Source organism: Carya illinoinensis, chromosome 15 (genome assembly GCF_018687715.1).
Source record: "Carya illinoinensis cultivar Pawnee chromosome 15, C.illinoinensisPawnee_v1, whole genome shotgun sequence".
Lineage (NCBI taxonomy): Eukaryota > Viridiplantae > Streptophyta > Magnoliopsida > Fagales > Juglandaceae > Carya > Carya illinoinensis.
In genome coordinates, this window is record NC_056766.1 from 3,032,870 (window position 1) to 3,055,452 (window position 22,583).

Sequence of the window (22,583 nt, forward strand, 5' to 3'; positions counted from 1 at the left end):
AAATAGTGGAGGATGATATGATGAACTTGGATGCTTGTGGCTGAAGCTATATTGAGATTATCAATACCTGTTACGTAGATTAAAGTTTGGGTTCTAAATATGGAATGCCCTTCAACACTTTTGGGGGCTGATTTTCCTGGTTTGGTCAATGATCTAGCCAGTTCCTCTCTGTCTCTCTCTCTCTGTGCATCCTTCGCTTTCTCTGATTTGGATTGGGGACATCTTCCCAAGGGAAAAAATATATATATATTAAAGGAAAGAGAGAGAGAGAGAGAGAGAGAGAGAGAGGACGACAATTTTGTATGACGGGAATGGTAATGTTATTTACCGTAACACTTTGATCTATCATTTTTGATCTACCAATTTTTCTCTTAAAAGATTTGAAGTTTATTCTCAAATTTTCATCTTTCTGGATCTCATCTTATTTTAATAATATTCTCTCCAATAATATATTTTAAATAAACAGTATATTGACATGAATATATACTAAAAAAAAAAGTAAAAATTGTACCAAACACGCAACAAAATACTTTATTAAAAGAAAAAAAAATTGACCAAATGGTTAAAAAAAAAAAGGCAGAAAAAAATTGTACTATTAGTAAATAAATAAACAAATAAAATATTATAAAAAGTATTACAAGTACTTGTACATCTCATCATATTATTAATTATAATAAAGTTAAATTAATTTAATCTCATTTTTATAAATAAATATATATTTCATCTAATCTTATTTTATCTCATTTCATTTTAATATATCTTAAAAAAATTTATCTTATTTTATTTCATTTCTAAATACAAACGAGATCTAAATGAATTGATTTTATATATTTTTAGTTTACTAGTCAACTAAAGAAAAGCATAATAACACAAGTGTTGTGACGAAAGTTCACCTAAATATAACCCATAGAACGAAAATTCTAGAGAAACTAAAGAAGAAGTTAAAAGATAGGCAAGCACCCTGAGCCAGCCTTTTCAATTTGGGGTGGACGGCAATAAAGACCAAAAGGGTATGTCCCAGAAACGTGCCACGCGTCAGGCTAAAAAATTATGTTTTAATCACACAAAATTCGGATTGCGCACAGTTTTGATACCACGTCCACACATAACCAAACCCCAACCTCAACTTCTACAAGATACCATCCACCAAGTTTGGGAGCTACTCGTCCGAACTCTCCTGAGACCAAATAACAGAACAAGCTTCATTTTTAAGGTTAAAATCTGTGTTGGAGAACATGGGAACAATTTTATATAGTAGTTGCAGCTTTTCTTGGAGATATCACCAGCAGATAGTTCCCTCTAATAATTTGCTTGCACATTCTGCACTGGAAAATGGGATTTCTAGAGCAAAAGTTGCTGCTTGTTCAGGAGAGAGTGGATTGGTTGTTGAAGAAGTTGAGAAAGGCTCCGGATTTATGAACAGAAGATCAGTTTTGGTTTCTGGGACTTCTTTAATCTCCTCGGCAATTTTGGGTTCTGCAAGAGAGGGGCTGGCTGTGGTCAAACAAGGTCTTCTTGCTGGGCGGATACCTGGCCTGTCCGAACCAGATGAACAAGGTTGGTTTTCGTAGTTTTTCATATTCTCATGCTCGCCTGCATTCTAATTGCCCTGTCGTTTTAATTGTGTCCTAATTTATGCATAAAGGTGATGATATTCACCTTGCAAGAGTGGAAAATTTTCCGAGGAAAGAAAATTATTACTCATTATTTATGTCTTACAGTCAAGGAACAAAACAGTATTTATTTTGTACACAACTTGAAAGAAAGCTGCAATAATGTTAATAGTTGTATCTCCAATTGCTTCGTAGTATCTTCATACTTCTCAGTGACTAAGTTTACATCTAAAGATCGTTTTATCGATCTAGCAGACTAGCACCATTTGTTTCTAATTTGTCAGTTAAGATGTGGGCGAAGTACTTAAGAGGGAAGAAAATGATCCATTTACCCTTCTTCTCCATCCATATATGAAAGCTGCAGCTCCAAATATTATTTGCTCCTAACAATTGCGAGGAAAAGGCAGAAAGTAAATAGAAAAAGGACGTCCCAGAGATAACCCTTTATAACCTGATCGATTATAAATTAATGCATGGCACATAAACATTTTATTCAATCTTCGATCGTGCAAGATTTTCACTTGTTCTACACATTGGAATGCTTTCTGTAGTTTCCACTGTCAAGTGTATAGAATCCCGTTATGGAACTAAATTGTATAGGGTTGAAGATTCTGGATCCATTCAAGCTACACATCCTTTGTCTTTTTTCCTTTTTTGTTTTGTTTATCGGTATTGTCAAGTTCACTAGGAAAACATATGCTCAGCCAGGTTGGAGGACATATCGCAGGCCAGATGAGAAGTCTGGAGGGCATGGTGTTGGATGGAGTCCGATCATCCCGTACGCATTTTCTGTCCCTCAGGATTGGGAAGAGGTGATAATATACAACCAAAACCTGAGGCTTAATTGTTTGTTTGAACTTGCATTTGAATCGCAATTCAAGTTGTTTTGTTTCTAGAAAGTCTCCCTCTCATTTTTGGTTTACCTATTCTTATTTCTATGGATTCATCAATACAAACTGTAAACCAGGTTCCAGTATCGATCGCAGATCTTGGTGGCACTGAAATTGATTTGAGATTTGCTAGCTCAAAGGAAGGACGCATATTTGTTATTGTTGCTCCTGTTCTTAGATTTGCAGATGGTTAGTTCCCATTACTCTTTTACTTAAAAAAAAAAAAGGTTCCCATAACTCTTTTTTTCGAAGTAGCATTCTGCAGTTGTAAGAATGCCCAATGCTTGTGTGCTTTATGAACTTTGACTGGTTGTGCCTTTCTGGGAAGAATTTTCCTTGCTCTTGGTTAAAGAATTTTGATGCTCACGTCTTTGTATAGGTCTTGGAGAGAATGCTAAAATCGAACTAATTGGCCCTCCGGAAAAAGTGATTGATGCATTTGGACCAGAAGTGATTGGGGAAAATGTGGAAGGAAAGGTTATAAGTATGAATGTAGCAGAACACTCAGGGAGAACATATTATCAATATGAATTAGAGCCACCTCATGCTCTTATTACTGCAACTGCAGCAGGAAATCGCCTCTACTTGTTCAACGTAACTGCAAGTGGTATGGATATTGATCCTAATGCAAGACGATTTTCAATGACCCAAGGCAAAATTATTCATATGTTTTACTTTTGCAGGTCTTCAGTGGAAGAGGCACTACAGTGATTTGAAGAGGATATCCGACTCTTTTCGTGTTGTCTAATTGAAAATTTTGTGAACAGTGATTGCGTAAAACTATTGTTGGAGTATCTGTAAAGTTTACAACAATGACAGGAGAAAGAAAAGATTCAAAATTAACTAAAAGTTAAATGTGTTGTTGGAAAATTGAGTTCCACTTGTGTATAGCTTTGGTGCATATCAAATTCTCGTCTAAAGCTCTCTTGCAATTATTTGGCAGTAGTTTGAAGTAGAAAAGCAGATATTGAAGGAAACCCTAAAGAGCTCTGCATATGCAACAATGCGCTAACCTTCAAGGCTCAGATGCTTCACAATTAAACTTTTTGATAATCATGAAATTTGATAGGCAGATACTGAACACCTCTGTGTGTGTGTGTGTGTGTGAGCAAATGAAGGACTACATGTTTGGAAAGTGGGTCAGTTTTGGCATGTTATATTTGAAACTACCAAGTTGTGTGATACTTCATTGATGCTTCTTGGAACATTGCTTGTGTTGTATTCGAGGAGTTTTGAAGATTGGATCGGACCTGTTAAATGATGAGAAAGAATTGCCAGTCACAGTTGAGGGATGCGTTCTTCGGGTTTTTTAGTTGTAGCTTATGTGCTTCAGTGACTCCTAGAAGAGCAGCAAAGACTTATACTGTGGTGAAGTTGGTGGATAGGTTTGTTGAGTCCATGTAAATAGCATAGTGCCTGAAGAGTTTCATCAGAGTGCATCTGCTAGGGAGTTGGTCTTTCCGAACAGCAACATCAGAGAAGTAGTCCGCAGGCAGAGTCTTCCAATGGTTCTCAGTGGGTGGTTTTGTTTTGATGCCAGAGTTGGAGCCTAAAGGTTTTCAACTGCCAACTTCATCAACATGGGAGAATTAGTGATCAGTCTGGCCAGGTGTAGAGGTGGTGGATTAGGGATATTTCAATTAGAATGTTGTGGTTAGCTTGGCTAGAGGGAGTGACTGTCAAGCACGAGGGTAGCATAAAAGAAAGAGTTATGCTAGGTACAAGTATCATATAAGTGTTTTTTTTTTTTTTTTTTGTAAAAAAGTGAGTTGCATTAATAAGAAGTAATTTTTTTTACGCTTTTTTAAACTGGGGAACACTTTTTAAACGACTTTCTAAATCATTTCTCTAAGAGAAATCAACCGTGTGATACACCTTAAAGGGTGTAGAACACTAGCAATAATCACTTCTTCAGACTAAACTCCTTCATCTAGCATTTTGCCAAATGCTTCAAGATCAGCTTCCTCGCAAACCCACTCTGCGCATACCCGGACATGACCATGCGGCATGCAGTACCCAGAAACCATTGATGACCAAACAAAGAAATCTCCATAAAAACTTCCCTTGCAGCCTTCATCTCCCCATTTCCGGCGTGCCCATCAACCATCACAGTCCAAGTCACCACATTCTTCAACGCAGTAGGAACCCTGTTCAACAATTTCCCAGGTAGCGTTCCTTCTTCCAGTAGGTTTGCGATTGATGGTAAAGTACTGGGTAATCTGTAATTACTTGTTGGTTTTGGGACAAAGTTATTGTCATTTCAAAGTTTCATCTTTTTCGCGCTGCCAACCTTTGATTCCCGCAACGATCATCAGTATTATATCGTTTTGAAGCTCTTCAAGACCACCCATACACTTAACCTAATAACTTAAATGCCCCTCTCCCCAGTTTTTCTTTCTATGAAGCAACTAGAGTCTAGAATTATGGTCTTTTGAGGAATGATGGAGATGAGAATGCTGAAACTCTTGCGAAACTGTAAAACTATCAGAGAATTGAAGCAAACACATCTTCAGGTTCTCATGAATGGCCTCCATGGTAGTGGTTTTGTACTGCCTAAGCTTATTGCACTTGCCTCGGAACTTGTTTCGCTTGATTACGCGGTTAGGATATTTCAGTATTCTGAGTATCCGAATGTAGTTTCAGCTAACACTATGATCAAATGCTGTATTGGAAAGACCCATAAGGGCGCATGGCGTGTCTACGATCAAATGAAGGTGTTTACCATTGCACCGAATAGTTTTACCTTTACTTTTCTTCTGAGGTGTTTTGAACCGTTTGAAGCTCTAGAAGATGGTAGAGTGGTTCATGGTGATATTGTGAAGCTAGGATTCGGTTCAAGTGTTTTTGTTCAGAATACTCTTTTGGATTTCTACGCTAAATGTGGCCGGAATTTGGATTGGGCTAGTCGGGTGTTTGGAGAAATGCCTACAAGAGATGTTGTTTCATGGAATTCAATGATTGGTGCGTACTTGGCACATGAGAAAGTAGAATCTGCTATTGGGTTGTTTGATTCAATGCCTGAGAGGAACGTTGTGTCATGGAATTCTGTTGTTTCGGGGCTTTCTAAGGCTGGAAATATGGAATTGGCTCGCTCTGTCTTCGATAGAATGCCAGAAAAAAATGAGGTTTCCTGGAATTCCATGATTTCTGGCTACGTACGGCTGGGTGATGTAGAGTCTGCAGAGTGTATTTTTGATCAGATGTCAAAGAGAACTGTAGTTTCTTGGACGGTTATGATCTCAGGATACACTATGATTGGAGATCTTGAATCTGCAAGGAACATTTTTCATCGGATGCCAGTTAAGAACACCATCTCTTGGAATGCTTTGATTGCTGGTTATGTTCATAACCATGAGTTTGTTCAAGCTCTTTATGTTTTTCATCAGATGTTAATTGATGGCAAGTGCAGGCCTGATCAGACAACTTTGGTCAGCATACTCTCTGCCTGTTCTCACTTGGGATCTCTAGAACATGGCAAATGGATTGATTCTTATATAAAGAGAAACAAGTTCGACGTGACCATTCCTTTAGGCAATGCTCTAATAGACTTTTTTGCAAAATGTGGAGATGTGGAAAATGCAAAAGCAGTTTTTAATAAGATGGCAAAAAGATGTGTAATTACATGGACAACAATGATTTTGGGTCTAGCTGTTAATGGTCATTGTAAAGAAGCTCTAGCACTCTTCGATAGGATGCATGTCGAAGGAGTTCAGCCAGATGATGTAATTTTCATTGCTGTTCTATCAGCCTGCACTCATGGAGGGTTGGTGGTAGAAGGTAAAAGGGTATTTGGCCAGATGGTGGGGGAGTTTGATATTGTACCCCGAATTGAGCATTATGGTTGCATGGTTGACCTTCTGGGTCGGGCAGGGAGGTTGGAAGAAGCGAAAGAATTCATTGAAGGCATGCATTTAAAGCCAAATGCTGTCATTTGGGCCACTCTACTAGGTTCTTGTAAGATTCATGGAAAAGGGGATATATTAGAATCTGTAACGAGAAAGATTATGGAGCTGGAACCTTCAAATCCTAGCTATTTGGCGCTTATTTGCAATATGAGCGCCTCAATTGGACAGTGGAAAGATACTTTGATATCTCGGGTGGCAATGAGACGGCAAGGCGTGGAAAAAGTTCCTGGTTGTAGCTCAATTCAAGTAGGCGATAAGGTCCATGAGTTTCTAGCCAAAGATACGAGTCATAAGCAAAGAAAGGACATTTATGGGGTTTTATACTGTTTAAATGGACACTTGAAAGCAGTGTCTGCATGAATTATGATTCGTTAGAAAATCCCATGGTTCATGGCACTAAAAAGAGTCGTTTCCCGGTGGATGGCTTAGGAAGAATGAACAATGAGAAAATCAAGTATCTTGGATGAGTTTTTACTTTCGCATCATAGAAAATTTACTTTAAAATCTGGGTCGTGATCACTTCCAAGAAAACCTCATCTTTTATGAGCCAGAATATGAGAAGGTAACTGAGGTTATAGTTGCTCAAAATTTGGGGGGAGGTTGAATTGGAAAAAAAACCTAAATTAAATGTCCTGTGTCTCATAGAATTAAGCAACAGAAAACTGTGGGCAGACATGACTCTTAAAATCAATGCTGAAACATCTACTGGTGAAAAGGTGGCAATCTGACAAGGTTAAGAACTATTGCCAGGGCAATTATGGCTGTTGAGACTATCTTTCGTGAAATGAAACAGTAAAGTTGTGGCTGCTTGGTGGCCATTCACATCAGCAGAGTCAGAGTTGCAGGACAAGAAGAAGAATTGGAACCGCACAAAGCATTTGAACTTTGTTCTGTCATGTTCAACAGAAATAAAAGGATGTTAATATTGAGACTTACAAAGCTGTGAATTTATGGATGGCAATCAAACTTATAATGGTCTAGATGACTTAATTTCACCGGCTCTTGTGATTAGAAATCAAAATCTTTTAACATGGTGTTCTCTCTCATATATTTCCTGTCTATTTGTGCTATGCCTTGTTATTTGTTTTAATAAAATTTTATTTTACTTTATCAAAAAAAGAATTCAAAACCATTTGTATGGGATCTAAGCAACAGTTGGAATTGAAGCTACTAGCTTGTGTTAATTCTGGATGAAGAACCATAACCCCAATCTACTATGTTCTAAATACCACCAGAGCCATGCCCTTTTCTGGAAACTGCTGATCCTCAGTAGAGAAAAGATTCCCGTTTGTGAATTCTGCATCTTGTTTAACAACCCCCCAACCATAAAAAAAAAAACCCTTTCTTTTTCATTTTTCATATCATAAAAACGGTTTCTTGATATATTAAGATTATACTGATACAAAGGTGCCATGCCTATGCTTCAACTTCGATCTAATAAGCAGGGATAATGAGAGACTTCATTCTTTTGGATGCCCTAGAGAAGTGGCTTTCAGGGCTCTAGGTGCCATTTGAGGTTTTGCGTTAGGATTCTGGTTCCGTTCACATTTAGACTTTTTCTCACACTGACTGTTAAAACCAGAATGGCAGCCATAGCTATGCCATCACTGTGCAACCAGAGTTGCTTTAATTTTTTTGTTATGATAGTCTAAATTCTTGACATATCAGCAAGTGCTTTTATTAATAAATCTTGCTCCGAATCACATATTTCAGTTGTGAAATTCTAGAAGAATTAGACGTGTATATGGCAATAATGTTACCGGTTGGTGCGTTATCATTTATAGTTTGGCATTTTCTGGCCTCAATGTCTATAAACACTGGCTTATATGCATGCTGTGGTTGATGCTACAAGATACATTAATTTAATTTAAGATAATGATTCCTTTTTCTTTGTCTAGCTAATTTGTGGCAGAGGAATTATATCAGATGTACAGCCACGCAACCAGATCGTGAAAAGAGGAAAGAACAGACAAAAAAGATGGAAGATTTCTGTAATTCTCACACCTTTCTGGGAGGTTAAAAAACCAGCACAGACGAAAGGAGCAGTTCCCATGAAACAGAGTACGTATAGCATTACCAATGAACAAAAAATAATGGATAGTATATAATTCTCTGCAAGGAAGCCAATCTAAGCCAAAAACTATGATTTTCTGGCTCTTATATATTAAGAACACACCATTCCTGCATTGAGGAAAACTGTAATCACATTCTCTAATTTTGTCTAGCAATTTACTAATAAATGTTGAAGATACGGAAGGCCTGCAATACCAACCTATCTTGTCCTTTTTCTTGATATTCTCTCTTGGCTTTGCTTCTCAGAAGTTTGTTAAATCAATCAATCAATCAATCAAGCACAAGGCATATTGAGCAAGTAATGGGGGACATATTGACAAGCGTCAGTTATAAATGGATAGAAAGAGATGTCTACTTGTATATGATGCGATCTTCTTCTGATTACTTGTATCTGATGCTCATTACTTTGATGCCAATAAAAACCGACATATCTGACCAAATTCAGCCGCGGAATGTATTGGAAATATGAGTTGGGAAAGGATCAATGTCAATATCATAGAAATTAATAAATATATTCCAAATGTTGTGCAACAAAGTTTTTGCACCTTCTGCTCTTTTTTACTTTATCATGATATTATTTATATATGTTCGTTATCCTATGGACAAGCTGAGATGGTCGGAGGCATGGCCTCCTAAACCTGGAACAGTATAATAAAAAAAGAATACTACTTTTCGTAAGGGATGATACTGCAGATCATACACAAAAGGTTGCTGTTTTCACTTTTCATGCATAAAATCCACGAGACTTATGCGCGCCTACCTGAAAACTGATTCTGGATAATGATCGAAGTGAATAAAGAGAGGGAGGCAAACCTTTTTTTGCTGGCCAAGTTTGGCAATCTTGCTTCATTGTTTTTAATTAAGCTCCAAAATCATGTATTTTGACGGTAATATCGATCTAAGACCTTTCTAGCTAGGCTCTATAATTTGAATACGAGGCAGATACGTACAGTTTTATCTTCTCTTCTCCTCTTCTCTTCTCTCCTTTTCTTTTGATCTTCTTCTTCACATGGGTTTAAGGAAGAGAATTTCAATTGAAAGAGACGGGAGGGCAGAGAAATTATAAGGGAAGGTTTGGGATTGAGTTTGAAAACTTAAAAAATGCTTTTAACTGTTTTAAAAATTTTTTCAAAGAAAAAAAAATATATTTATTAAATTTATAAAAAAATACTTTAATCACTTTAAAAAAAAAATTGAAAGTCTAGTTTTCTAAAAAGTACTAAATTGAACCTTTTATCGAAAAGCTCTTGCAAATAACTGTATATTTTTAAAAAATTAATATAACTAATTTTAAAAGTATTTTAGATACATGTTTATCAAACAGTAAATAACTTTTGAAATATATTATTTATTATTTAAGTTATAAACTATAAGTCTTAAATCTGTAAGTTATATTTTCCATCATAATCCTAAACATGCACAAAAAGAGATCATCAGTCAAGAAGAGAGAGAGAGAGAGGAAAAATCTCATGAAATCACATTTGACTCGTCTAGTTGTCTGTTTGCAGGCCCTCAAGATTCAATCATTCAAAGCGAATTACAATCTCATCTGTTTCCATCATCTATGTCAACCTTTCACATGCAAGCATGAATATTTAAGAAGTAGATCATTTTCCATCAAGTGCGTGATTTTTTTATTCCGAAAAGAAGAACCAAAAAGAAGGAAGAAGATCAAGAAGAAGAAGAAAGAAAGAAATTTTTGGCTAGCTATCTCGTTTCAATCTTGTTATCAATGCAGTCTAATTACCTGGCTCATAGGGTACCTAAAAACTGACCAAATTAAAAGAACAAAGGACAAAGAAAAGCTCATTTATGATAGTTGAAGTTGCGTCCACAATTTCTTTTTTTATTTTATTTTAAATCCAGCTATATGGTTAATTTACAATCAATTGGGTTTGGAGGTGAACTTGTCCTATCCGATATTGCATATTATAAATGCTTGATGTTCTTATATGTGGCCCAACCTTTGGCAAGGATATCAACAGCAAGCTGCGGTGCACTTTCAGCCATTAAGCATCTGCATGCTCAAGAGTCCTCCCTGCGAAGGCAACTTAGCCTGCTTGAGGGAGGAAAATAAAACCTTCACTTCTCTATCCCTCATCAATGTTTGATTTTGATAGGTCCAATTATGTGAGTCTATCTAATGTCAAGTTAAAATGGTCCACGTACATGAAAACATATTCTCTTTATAAATTTGTCTTTTACATTTTTTTCAGGAAAAAACAAAAGAATTTAATTATATCTCATGATTTTTGTACATTGAAAACCAACTCACTCATTCAGGTCATGGTCCTAACAATTTGGGATGGTTGCATGAATTTGTTGTTATTCCCGGCCCCTCAATCGAAGGACTAATTAGAACTCGTTTAGATTTAGAGAGTGGTTCATCTCATCTTATATCATTTTTACAATTTTTTTAAATTTTCACATAAAATATAATAAACAATTTAATTTTTTCAAATTTCAATTCAATTTTTTCAAATCTTAAAATAATCTAACAATATTTTATTTTTTTTGCAATAGCTCGGTGATCATCGACTTGTTAAAAGAGAGAGATATTTGTGGGAGTTATAAAACTCATGTATTATTCAATAAATTATAATCTAAGAGATACAAATACGACTATTTGTGATAAGAATATATAAACTCATTTTAACAAAAAATAGTCATTTTAATAGGAAATAATTGGTTATAAATAAATAATACTTTTTCAGTAGTGCTATCAAGACATAAGTAAAAAATAATATGCATGAATGGCCTAAAGTAATTCCAGCAAGCTAGCTAGGAATACTATGACATTATTCTAAGAATATAAGGTGATCCTCTAGTCTTAAATCGTAACACCTAGAGGAAGAACTTAATTAAAGCTATATTCCAAAAAAAAAAAAAGAACTAAAAGCTATATGTCATGATCGAGCCAGTATATAATATAATTATATATATGCAGCATGCATCTGATATCCATTATTATAGTTGTCTCACCCTTAATTATTAATTATTTGCATTATATATTCTAAAACTAATTCATTAATTGATAATTCTATATAATATATCATCTATGATCGATCTGCACGCATGCATATATACCCTTTTACCATGCATGCACACTCATGCGAATGATTGAGAAATTAATGGGTATTTTATTAATAATAGAAATTAATGGGTCATTAGCAGAAAGAAATCATGATCATCATCCTAAATTAAGAACCGCATCATGTTAAGATAATGCGCGCTTAGGCTAGCTAGCTAGAAGGGTTGCTTTTGAGGTTGCAATTAATTATTAGTATTATTCATTTTCTTCTAAACAATCAATCATGTAGTTATATATATAACAATGGTAATTTAATTAATTATTTTCATGCATGTATAACTATTTCATATGCATCCATACATGATATATATATATATACCCCAAATTGAACTGAAAAGTACTACAGTTACAAATAAATTTCATAAAAATAAACTCATAAATTTTTATCATGATATGACGTTAGATCTAATTTATATTAATAAAAGTAATTTTATAATCTAACATATTACATCTCAAGTCATGTCAATTTAATTTATTTGTTTTTTTTTATTCCTTCTCTCTCTACACACATATATATATAGTAAATATTTAGGGTACGTATATATAATCGTGTTGATGACAGTAGAAAGGTAGCTTTTCTCATTTCAAAAGTTTCTGCCTGGATATTATATATAATAGCCCGCGCGACCGACGGAGACCAGCTAATTGTTGTTAAGTACATGAAAATTTAAAAGCATGCAGCTTGAAATTTTTGAGAGTTTAAAGAATATAGTTATATACAAGTGAAACATGAGTCATGTCATGATGATCAGTACAGTCGAATGATCTGAAACCCTACATAGATATGGGATGCTAATGCTATATATAGATTAATTAGCATGACTAGTTCAAATTAATCATCCAAGTTTTCTCATCATCCAAACATAAGATATGGGCAAGAAGTCATGCTCAACTGCAATATGATATAATATATAATACTGTGGCGGCCAATTTCCAGGATGACCATGATATTCACGTAGATTAGTTTTAAAGCCTAGAGTCATTATCGCCACGTAGTATAGCCAAATATATCGATCAATTATATATATATATATATATATATATTGGATAATGACTCCTGATCTCTGAAAGACACGAGGATCACCGGACGTACATTCTCGATCAAGCTAGCTAGCCAGGGGACTTTCATGATCTTGATCGTTGTCCACTCACAAACAACAATGCCACATAGAAATTCCATGTTGCATCCACTCATGAACTCATCATATATAATTAACCTAGCTAGCTTGGTCGCGGTAGAGTAAAAAAAATTCCCTTGTAATGAATTCTGGCCTTCCATGTACACCTCTCTAAGCATCTGCTAATTATTTTTCCTCGTAACTCCTCATAATTAATATATTTAAGCCAGACATTATAAGAAAAACGGATATTTATAACCCGTAATTTTCATCAGAAATAGTCTTTTTAGTTACAAAATATTAGTCACAAATACTCTTTTTTTTTTTTTTTTTTTTTTTTTATGTAATAGTGAGGGGGAAAAAGCCATACGAAGAAAGCTAGTTAATGAAATTAATGACTTTAGGCATGCATGCAAATTGCATCTCATATATATAAATCCATATGTGCATATATAGATCTATATATATCAAATTACTAATCTTAGCATGTCAGGGTATGAAATGAAAACCTTATAAATCCAATTGAATTTAATCAGTTTTAACATTGTTTTTTTTTTTAATAAATGAGGATGAAGGTACCCTAACTTTATTGATAAACCCTTATTTTTATAGAAGAATACCTTATACAAAAAGAGCAATGAGGTTACAAAAAATATAGAAAACTAAGCTTTTATGAAAAATATTATTGAAAAACACCTCAGAAAATACAATATAATATATTGAAGCTTAAAGTTAAAAACATTACAAATTAATGATGGAAACCAGGAATTAATACCTATACGATCCAAAGCAAAAAGGCTAACCATATGTTTTGAGTACTGATCAAAAATGGGGGAAAAACATACCATGCAACCCTGAGTTTCAACATTGTGTTAAATCATCAAATATTCTAAAAATTTTATAAGCTGATAGATCGAAAATAGAGGTGACAAATTAAATTTCATAAAATCCTAATTAGTATAATCAATATTTCTATTGAAATGAATGCACAACACCTATTTTTTCTAATTAACCTAGCTAGCTTGATGATCTTCAAGTAATTAGATTGGTATCAAAACTCATTTTTATCATTTTGAATATATATATATATATATATATATATACTTACTAGCTAGTCCAGGTCGATCGGTTTTGACAATTAGGTAACGCCCTCTTAAGTAAACCAAATTCTTGGTAAACCAACTAATTTCTAGATGTTGATTTCCATTAATTGTATGTTCTTTAAAAGATGTTCATCACCAACTAATATTTGAGATCATCATTCGCCATCTTCTCATGAGAACAACTTGTCAGATTCATTCGCCACTACGTACGGCGGCTTCTCGATCAATCCATTGACTAATTGCAAATTTGATACTTTATATAATTAATTAAGTTTTGTCATCAGTTATGTAAATATTTTTGAAAATGTAAGTAAATATATATATAGTTTTGCTACGTAGGTACGGTTAATTTTACATATTTTTTTTACGTATTTCATTTATATAATAAGTCAAAACAATTCTTTTATATTACAAAAAATGATGCAGTTAATCACAATAATGAAATATACAAAAAATATATAAAAATAACTACACATAAAATTTTTGTATTTAAAAATATAATGCATGTCCCCATTTTATGGCTGAAAATCATGAGTAAAACCAGTAAAGATCGACAATAGAATAGGAGAAATAAAAACGTTTTCCTTGAAGAAATTGAGGAAAATGTTAATTATCATATAAAATAACTATTATTCTTGTGAATCAATCGTTCAAAACCAAAAAAAAAAAAAAAAGGGTTGGATCATACAACTATTCAATCAATCAAACTCAATTAAAAGTTTGGAAATTGTTAAATGATAAGTAACTCTATAAAACCCAATGGATGATGTAAAACCCATATCTCTTTAGAACCCTCAGTTCTATCAAAACGTATAAGAGGTACTTATCATTTAGGTTAATTACTTTAATGTTGAGATGAGAAATTTTAGTTTGAGATAAAAGTTAAAAATTGAATAAAATATTATTTTTAATATTATTTTTATTTTAAGATTTGAAAATGTTGAATTGTTTATTATATTTTACTTGAGAATTTAAAAAATTTATAATGATAAGATGAGATGATATTAGAATTTTTAGTTTGAAAAACTTTCAAACCTAACCTAGAATTTGGATCATACTACTCAACTCTGCCATCCAATATGTACAGTTGGGTGTGCCTACAATTGCACTTCTTTTTTTCTTTTTCTTTTAAACATTTTTTATATATTTTTAAAAAAATATACAAATTTATTAGTAATTACTTCCTTAACTATTAAAAAAATTAAAATACACTAGCGGTCAAACCTAGAGGCAACCTATCATTTTCTTTAGAATTTTATAAACCTTTTAATTAAGTTTGATTGAGTTGCATGATCCCAACTTTTTGACTTTAAACGATGGAATATGGATTCACAACGCCATAGAATTCTTTCATTCACTACCCTCTTACAAGAGATCAGGGAAGAAAGCAGTACTTAATTCTTTTCAAATGCTAATTATTTTCAAATTTAAAAAACATTAATGAAAAATTCTATTCTCTGTGTGTAGAGCACACTCATTAAAGTATTTACATAATATATATATAATTTAATTTAAAAAATAAATTTAAAACTTGAATTTTACATATTAAATATTACTATTTAAGTGGCTGGATGGATGGTGCATGTGCTCTGTCAAGTGACTTAAGGATAGAATAATTCCATATTAATATTCTCTAATATATATATATATTAACAAATATATTGTTGGTTTTTGTGGATTTTTAACGTTGTCTGACTTAATTATGACGAAAGATCATGATCAGCTGCATTAATTGGGTCTAAACACTTTCGGCACATGAAGCCAACCAAAAACTTATAATCCACACTAAAGTACGAGGGATTTTGATTCCTACACTTCTCATTATCAATTAGCAGTAGTAGCTAGTGAAGATTAATAATTAGGTAAATGAATTAATATTAATTTTGAAACGACATTAAATAATATTCCACGTACTTATATATCGTTATTAATTAGTCATTTAAGTTCATACATACTATATTTTAATTAGGAATTTTTATTTTATTATTATTATCAATTTCTTTCATTCTTAGAAATTATAATCAACCCTCCAAAACCGTCATGCATCCGTTTGGAAATATACTTTCAGGCTTTTAAATTTATTATTTCAATTTGTATATATTGACTATGAAATTATGTATAAAAACAGATTAATTAATTAATGATTCGTATATATATCATGCGCTCATGTCATTTATATAAGAACTGTTATATACAACAGAAAAATTATATAAAAATAAACTTACAAACTGATATAGTTTCGGGCCTATTTGGGATTAATGCGGTGGGAGGTCTAAAAAGTGCGGTAGAAAGATCTAAAGTGCTTAAATGATAAAATTTGTCCATTTAGTAGTTTTACATCAAAGTACTTCTAAATAAAATAAAAAAATAGAAAATTACGTTTCAACAAAAGTATCAAAGTGGTATTTTTTTTCAAAAGCACTTAAAAAAAAGTAATCCATATTTTACCTTACTATATACATTACAAAATGACCTTCATCATTTTAACACAATGACAACTTTGTCTATCTATATTTTTCATTATTCTCGTATAATCTACTCAAGATTTTATCCATCAATATTTTTCATTCTTCTCCTATCACTTATGCATCATTGAAGAGATTTTCTTTTTTATTATAATTACTGAAAAATCTATTAGACTATTTTTGTTATTATTTTATTATGAGAAATAATATTTACAGTCGTGGTTGTGCAAGCGCCACACAGTATATTTGAAAAAAATGAATTAATACGGGACCTACATGAAAAAAAAAACTAAATTTTTTAATTGTGAGCCCCACTCTTTTTTAAAGCGATTGCGTGGTATTTATACATTCCACGACTATATGTAACATTACTCTTTTATTATAAGATTTGATTTTTATCAAATATATACCTTTTTATATCATTTCTATATCAAAAAGTAATTTTTTAATTTGTTTCTAAATAAATTTATATGTTTGAAAATACTTTAAACATACAGATCTCAAACAATAAATAACTTTTTAATAGTAGAGATTATTACGTTAAACTCTAAGTTATAATTAGCCTTAAGTTAAAAGCAATATTTTTCACGATAATTCCAAACATGCACTTCATTTGATCAGTTTTTTTTTATTTTTTTGGTGATCCAACATTAGATTTACTTTATATTAAAAATAATTAATTTATAATATGATATATTACATTAAACTATATTAATTTATAAACAAAAAAATTATATAATTTCTTTATAGTGAAAATATTTCTCCATTTATATACCGATTTAAACTGTCCCTGATCTCCTTTTTGAAATCGATCGATGATTTTGAAGTACGTACTATATAATATCCTATCACAAGGGGCGATGATAATTTTGAAGTACCTGCCAGCCTCATCATCTACTTTTTCCAGGTTATTTAAAAGAATAGATCACGGGTTCATGAGATTTTAAGAATTTAAAAAAACAAAATGATAAGTAGCAGAAATTTTTGTTAAATCCCATACCTCGGATTAATTTGTAACCTTCTTATAAATTTATTTTAATTGTATTATATATAGTTATTTTTATATTTTTTTTATGCATTTTATTAATGAGATTTATTAAATTAATAGTTATTTTATATTAAAAATAATTAACACAACCAATCATATTAGTGAAATATATAAAAAAATATGCAGTAAAAATAATTATATATAAAATTTTTATTATTTTATAATACATGGCACATGCAATATTGATCTAACATCTGATATCATTACAGTACATCATGTGATAGAATCAATAAATTATATAATAAAGGGTTGTTTTTTAATCTCAATTCCATGCGACAATTCTATTTAGAATATCTAAATAATATTCTACGACATGATCATTTAAAAAGGCTGTAAGAATATCATATTTTGATCCTTTTCAATCATTGCCAAAACAAATATCTAATTAAGGAATTTTAGCAGTACTGTTGGATCTAACCTTCAAGGTTAAATTAAAAAAAAATTCCCTGTCCTTTATTTGAACTCCATTGATAGGGATCATATATAGATATACCCCCATCATGTCCGCCATGGATTAACACAGTTCAAAACCTTAAAACTAGGTTTTAAGATAGATCCTACGTACGAATATCACACTGTTTGCATGTTGTTGTTCATCCTATATTCATCTGATTTATACCAGCAAAATGATATTTTTCAAAAATTAGCTGTGAAGCAATTAATTAATTATGAAATTACACACAAAACGTACTAACGTTGGGAATTCAAACGTGGAATTCGCTTTGGTATCGAAACTGAATCCTTTAAACGAGGGAGGATATGATCCTGTTACGAAACAAACACTTGTCCAACCTTCAATGGATTCCATGGATCTCAATAAAACTACACCGACCTTATCCTCAAAGAAAAAAAAAAAAAAAAAAAAAAACCGTTTTTGAGTTCAAATTAACACTTCTTTTTCACTTCTGGGTGGGTACGTATCTACGTCTACCTCTCTTAACCCTTCTCATTTCGTTTTCACAGCGTCACCTTATACGTATCCACACGTAAGTACGTTCATGTTAGTTGGCAAACGTACCTGAGAGAGAGAGAGAGAGAAGTAGACAGATTTTCTCACTCAAGCATACGTACGGATAAGACCAAATTCAATAATCCAGATTTACAGCCCAAAAGTTGCAAGTACAGACCTGTTAATATTTTGCTATATAAACACCCACTTGCTTCTGGCTTTGCACCGCTCAGAATCCCATATTTGCCGTTTGCAAAGAGACCTGCGCCTCGGTACCCACTTGCTGCTCTGCTTACTCTGCTGCCTAGTGCCTGCTATATCTCTCCTTACCCATAAACTCCTGCCAAGCAACCAAGAAAGAAAAAAGAGATATCTGACTCTTTCAGGGCCATCCTAATCTGGGTTCTCTTTCTCCTTTCAAGATTTGGTGGAGAAAATATTGAAGACAATGGCTATTGCTCATTTCTTGTTCGGGATCTTTGGTGGGTTTCCAGTTTCTCCTAAAATTGGACTCTTTTCTTTTCATTTTATTATGTGACGCCCATGAAAAGCATTATCACATTCTATCTGTTGAAGGTTTATATTCCTGGCGTATTAGACTGATCGTGATTAATTTCTCTCTTTCTCTGTCTCTGGCTACAGGAAACGCTACTGCTCTGTTCCTCTTCTTGTCCCCAACGTATGTGTCATTGACAACCATGTCTCTACCTTATGGAAATCCCTTTTAGCCTGTAAACTGTCCTATTTTGTCTTCTTATCTTATTTCTCCACAAGTGTACTGATATTACATATCATTCTGAGTTTTTCGTGCAGTTCTTTTTCATTCTTGGACAAGTTTATACGATTCTTTTTCCTCCTACTCTTCTCTTGAAACCATTTGGCGTTATGTGTCTAATCATCTGCTTATTCTGTGGCGTATAATCTCAGAAAAAATGCTAATTTTCTTCTTTTAATTTGTGTGAATGGATTGTGAATAATCTGTGTACGTGTGGTAGAATTACATTCAAGAGGATCATACAGAACAAGTCCACAGAGGAATTTTCAGGCATTCCTTACGTGATGACCTTGCTTAACTGCCTCCTTGCCGCCTGGTAAGCTTATTTATTCAAGTGTTTCTTTGTGTGTTTCCTTCCTTCTTTTGCTCTTTTTTTTTTGACCTTATTCGCTTGTCTGTTTATATCATGGATTACGTGCGTGTTTAACAGTAGTGATGAAGTTTAACTGTTAATTCACGTTAAATTCATGTAATCCAGGATTCCTGTGATGGAGGTTTGGAAGTTAGCAAATTAGACTGAATGACATATTTGCCCCCGCCCCCCCTTTTTTTCTCTCCAAAATCTGTCAATATTTTTTTATTTTATTGTGTTTTTGGAGTTTTCGTCACGTTTCAAGTCTTGTTACTGAATTTCTACTCCAAATCAAATATGTTACAACAATAGGTATGGCCTTCCCTTTGTGTCCACTGACAATCTTTTGGTGGCAACAATCAATGGCACCGGTTCGGCAATCGAGTTTATATATGTGATCATCTTCCTCATATTTGCGCCAAAGAGGGAGAAAGCTAAGATTTTCGGGTTGCTGATGTTCGTGCTGGCGGTGTTCGCGTTGGTGGCGCTGGTGTCTCTCTTGGCCCTGCATGAAAATAACAGGAAGGTCTTCTGTGGCTTTGGTACCACCATATTCTCCATTATCATGTATGCCTCACCCCTATCAATTATGGTAAGATATTTGTTTCTACCTTTTTTTTGTTTCCTTGTTATTTATTTAATGAAGGAATGGTCTCGTGGTCCCAGATTCAATTAATTCCACAGAGTTGCAGTTTTCACCTTTATTTTTTGGTTAATTAATGTAACTTTAAGTCATAAGATTAGGTTTGATATCTTTACTTAAAATATCAGCAGGTCAGTTAATAATTTTTAATAATTCAGATGATATATTGATTTTGTTTTAACATGTACATACATGCAGAGGACTGTGATCAAGACTAAGAGTGTTGAATTCATGCCATTCTTCCTGTCACTGTTTGTGTTCTTGTGTGGCACCTCTTGGTTTGTCTATGGTCTCCTCGGCGGTGACCCTTTCGTTTATGTGAGTACCTAATTCTCTGAATTTTGTTTTATGGTAGCAGCAGCATTTGGAATTTTTTGATTCCAACTTCAGTGTCAAGTTCATATGTATGCTTTTCATTTCTTAGTTCTGTGCGTGCATTTCGAAATGGCCTAGTTTGATGGAAATGTTCAAATGCTGGTGCTGGTGCAGGTGCCCAATGGCTTCGGTTGTGGTCTGGGGACCGCGCAGCTGATCTTGTATTTCATATACAGAAACAAAAAGGGGGGGACCAAGAAACCATCCAGTACTAGTGTAGAAGATTCTTTGGAAATGGGGCTCCCAAAACCAAACCAAGAAAAGAAATCCAACACAAACGGATCATTAGCTCAGTCAGAACATGATGTCTAAGACACATGCATGCAACATGGCGTACAAGGTTCAAGCCAGCCCCTAGCTTGGATTGGACAACCACCTTGATCATTTTCAATGATCCTATTTTTCAGTTTTTAACTTTTTAATATCAAATTTCACTTCTGCGTGATCTAGTACTGCTTCAATCATGTAAGGGAACTTTCGGTGGCTTGCTTAAACATTTAGACCTCTGCCTCTTGCTGATTTTGCTCTAGAAGTTGGATATTACATGCTTAAATATATGTTCCAATTAGTGTTTGAATCACAAGTGCACATATTACTGCACTAATCTGAGAAACTGTGTCTTTTCCTTGCGTGAAATATGTGGAAAAGGAGTCCTTAATTCGGTGCACTTGTGAATGGTGGACAGTAATGATGACGATGATGATGATCGGCATGTATGGACCTTTCATGAAAGGTCTCATCGATGTAACCGTAGGAAGTGTTTGGAAAGGCTTGGTACTTGGTAGAGGGAATTAATAATAATAATAATTAAAATAATCGAAAAGCTTGCCATTTGTATTTTCTGATGTACCATTAGGAATGCGTTAGGTTTGTCAGCACATGAAGATTTGTGGTCTTAAAAAAAAAAAAAGCAAGGAATTTTTGTAAAAGTCCTGAAACTGTTGATAATTTCAGCTGTTGTATGCTATATATATGTCAGATGTGAATGCAAAAACTCAAAAATTGAGCTCAATTTTTGAACCAGAAATGCAAAACAACAAGAAGAGCTGTCGTCAAGTAACGGTACTTGTAAATCAATAAAGGAAAATCAACAACACAAGGGTACGTTGTCAAGTAGCCTTTTGTCTCCAAACCAAAAAAAGTAAAACCTTCAACACAAGGAGCCTTCAAGTAAGTCCTACATGATAGTGATCATCATGCACATTGCTGCAAAGTACTCTGTCTTTTACAGCTTGTAATTTATTTCCATTCCCTAACTCATTACATTTTGAGCATGAAAAACAACACACGTTTAACAAGAGTTTTCACACAAGACTTAATTAGATGGTATCAAAGTTATTCAGCTAACACTACCATCTTCCCATCTTCGATTCTTTGCTCTATGCCAAGAGTTTGATGGCTTGATGGCATATGATCCGGTTCTTCAAATGAAAAATCTGGGTTCTTCTAAAAAAAGTATCTCCTTCTAATGGTGTCTACATCTATTAATGTTGGAAATTTTGCCCCAAGTCGGATAATTAGCCTTTGTGGCGAGAGCAAACCCTTAGCTTGGTTGAAAGGACTAGCTATTTATTGTTATAATTGGAGCTCCTTGAAATCATAATTATAAAGGACAAGAATTTCTGTCTCTCAAACAATTTGGATCGTATTCATGACCACCTCATATATAGGTATTATAATTAATCCCCTCTTAAATCTATGATGTCTTGGTCAGATTATTCCTTTATCGAATATCCTTGGCACAATTTAAAGTACTCGACACTTTGACTCCGATTCGTTCCTAACCACTCAAAGAAAGCTTAATTACGCGCAACATCTCGATATATTTCAGAAAAATACTAGTCAAAATTACAATTAGAGCCCCTTTAAGCCCTGTTTGGAAGTTCTAAACTTGATCTCAGTTTAATCTGATTTTAAGCTAAATTTAACTTCCAAACACCCAATTTTTAAAATCACTAAACTCATCTGTTGAACCCAAAGTTTCAAGTTTCGTGTAATTATATATCTACACATGGATTTTGATGATAACAAATGAATTCAAAGAATAGAGGAGTCTCAAGTTCAAGTTATCTACACAATGAAGTCAGGCATATCAAGGAACCAAGCATGAGTAAGAAAAAAAAAATTCACATTAAAACTCATAGAGTGATGTTGTAAATCTCTTAAAAATTTAAAATTTGGAT

General features: G+C 33.4%; 3 protein-coding genes across 3 annotated transcripts; all 3 read left to right on the forward strand.

Moving 5' to 3' along the window:
* The first annotated feature begins 1,091 nt into the window (after positions 1 to 1,091).
* Positions 1,092 to 3,393, forward strand: LOC122297236 (psbP domain-containing protein 4, chloroplastic). Its single transcript, XM_043107228.1, has 5 exons — positions 1,092 to 1,557; positions 2,322 to 2,425; positions 2,581 to 2,692; positions 2,883 to 3,110; positions 3,187 to 3,393. The coding sequence occupies exons 1-5, from the start codon at positions 1,236 to 1,238 to the stop codon at positions 3,249 to 3,251; spliced, it is 831 nt and encodes a 276-aa protein (XP_042963162.1). The 5' UTR covers positions 1,092 to 1,235; the 3' UTR covers positions 3,252 to 3,393.
* Positions 3,394 to 3,546: 153 nt separating this feature from the next.
* On the forward strand, positions 3,547 to 7,454 carry LOC122297235 (pentatricopeptide repeat-containing protein At3g29230-like). The gene has a single exon (XM_043107226.1). It carries the CDS (start codon positions 4,942 to 4,944, stop codon positions 6,766 to 6,768), a length of 1,827 nt encoding a protein of 608 aa, XP_042963160.1. The 5' UTR covers positions 3,547 to 4,941; the 3' UTR covers positions 6,769 to 7,454.
* A 10,939-nt stretch (positions 7,455 to 18,393) lies between these two features.
* On the forward strand, positions 18,394 to 21,004 carry LOC122297806 (bidirectional sugar transporter SWEET1). The gene is made up of 6 exons (XM_043107996.1): positions 18,394 to 18,737; positions 18,898 to 18,934; positions 19,251 to 19,346; positions 19,695 to 19,974; positions 20,224 to 20,343; positions 20,515 to 21,004. The coding sequence occupies exons 1-6, from the start codon at positions 18,704 to 18,706 to the stop codon at positions 20,710 to 20,712; spliced, it is 765 nt and encodes a 254-aa protein (XP_042963930.1). The 5' UTR covers positions 18,394 to 18,703; the 3' UTR covers positions 20,713 to 21,004.
* The last annotated feature ends 1,579 nt before the right edge of the window (positions 21,005 to 22,583 follow it).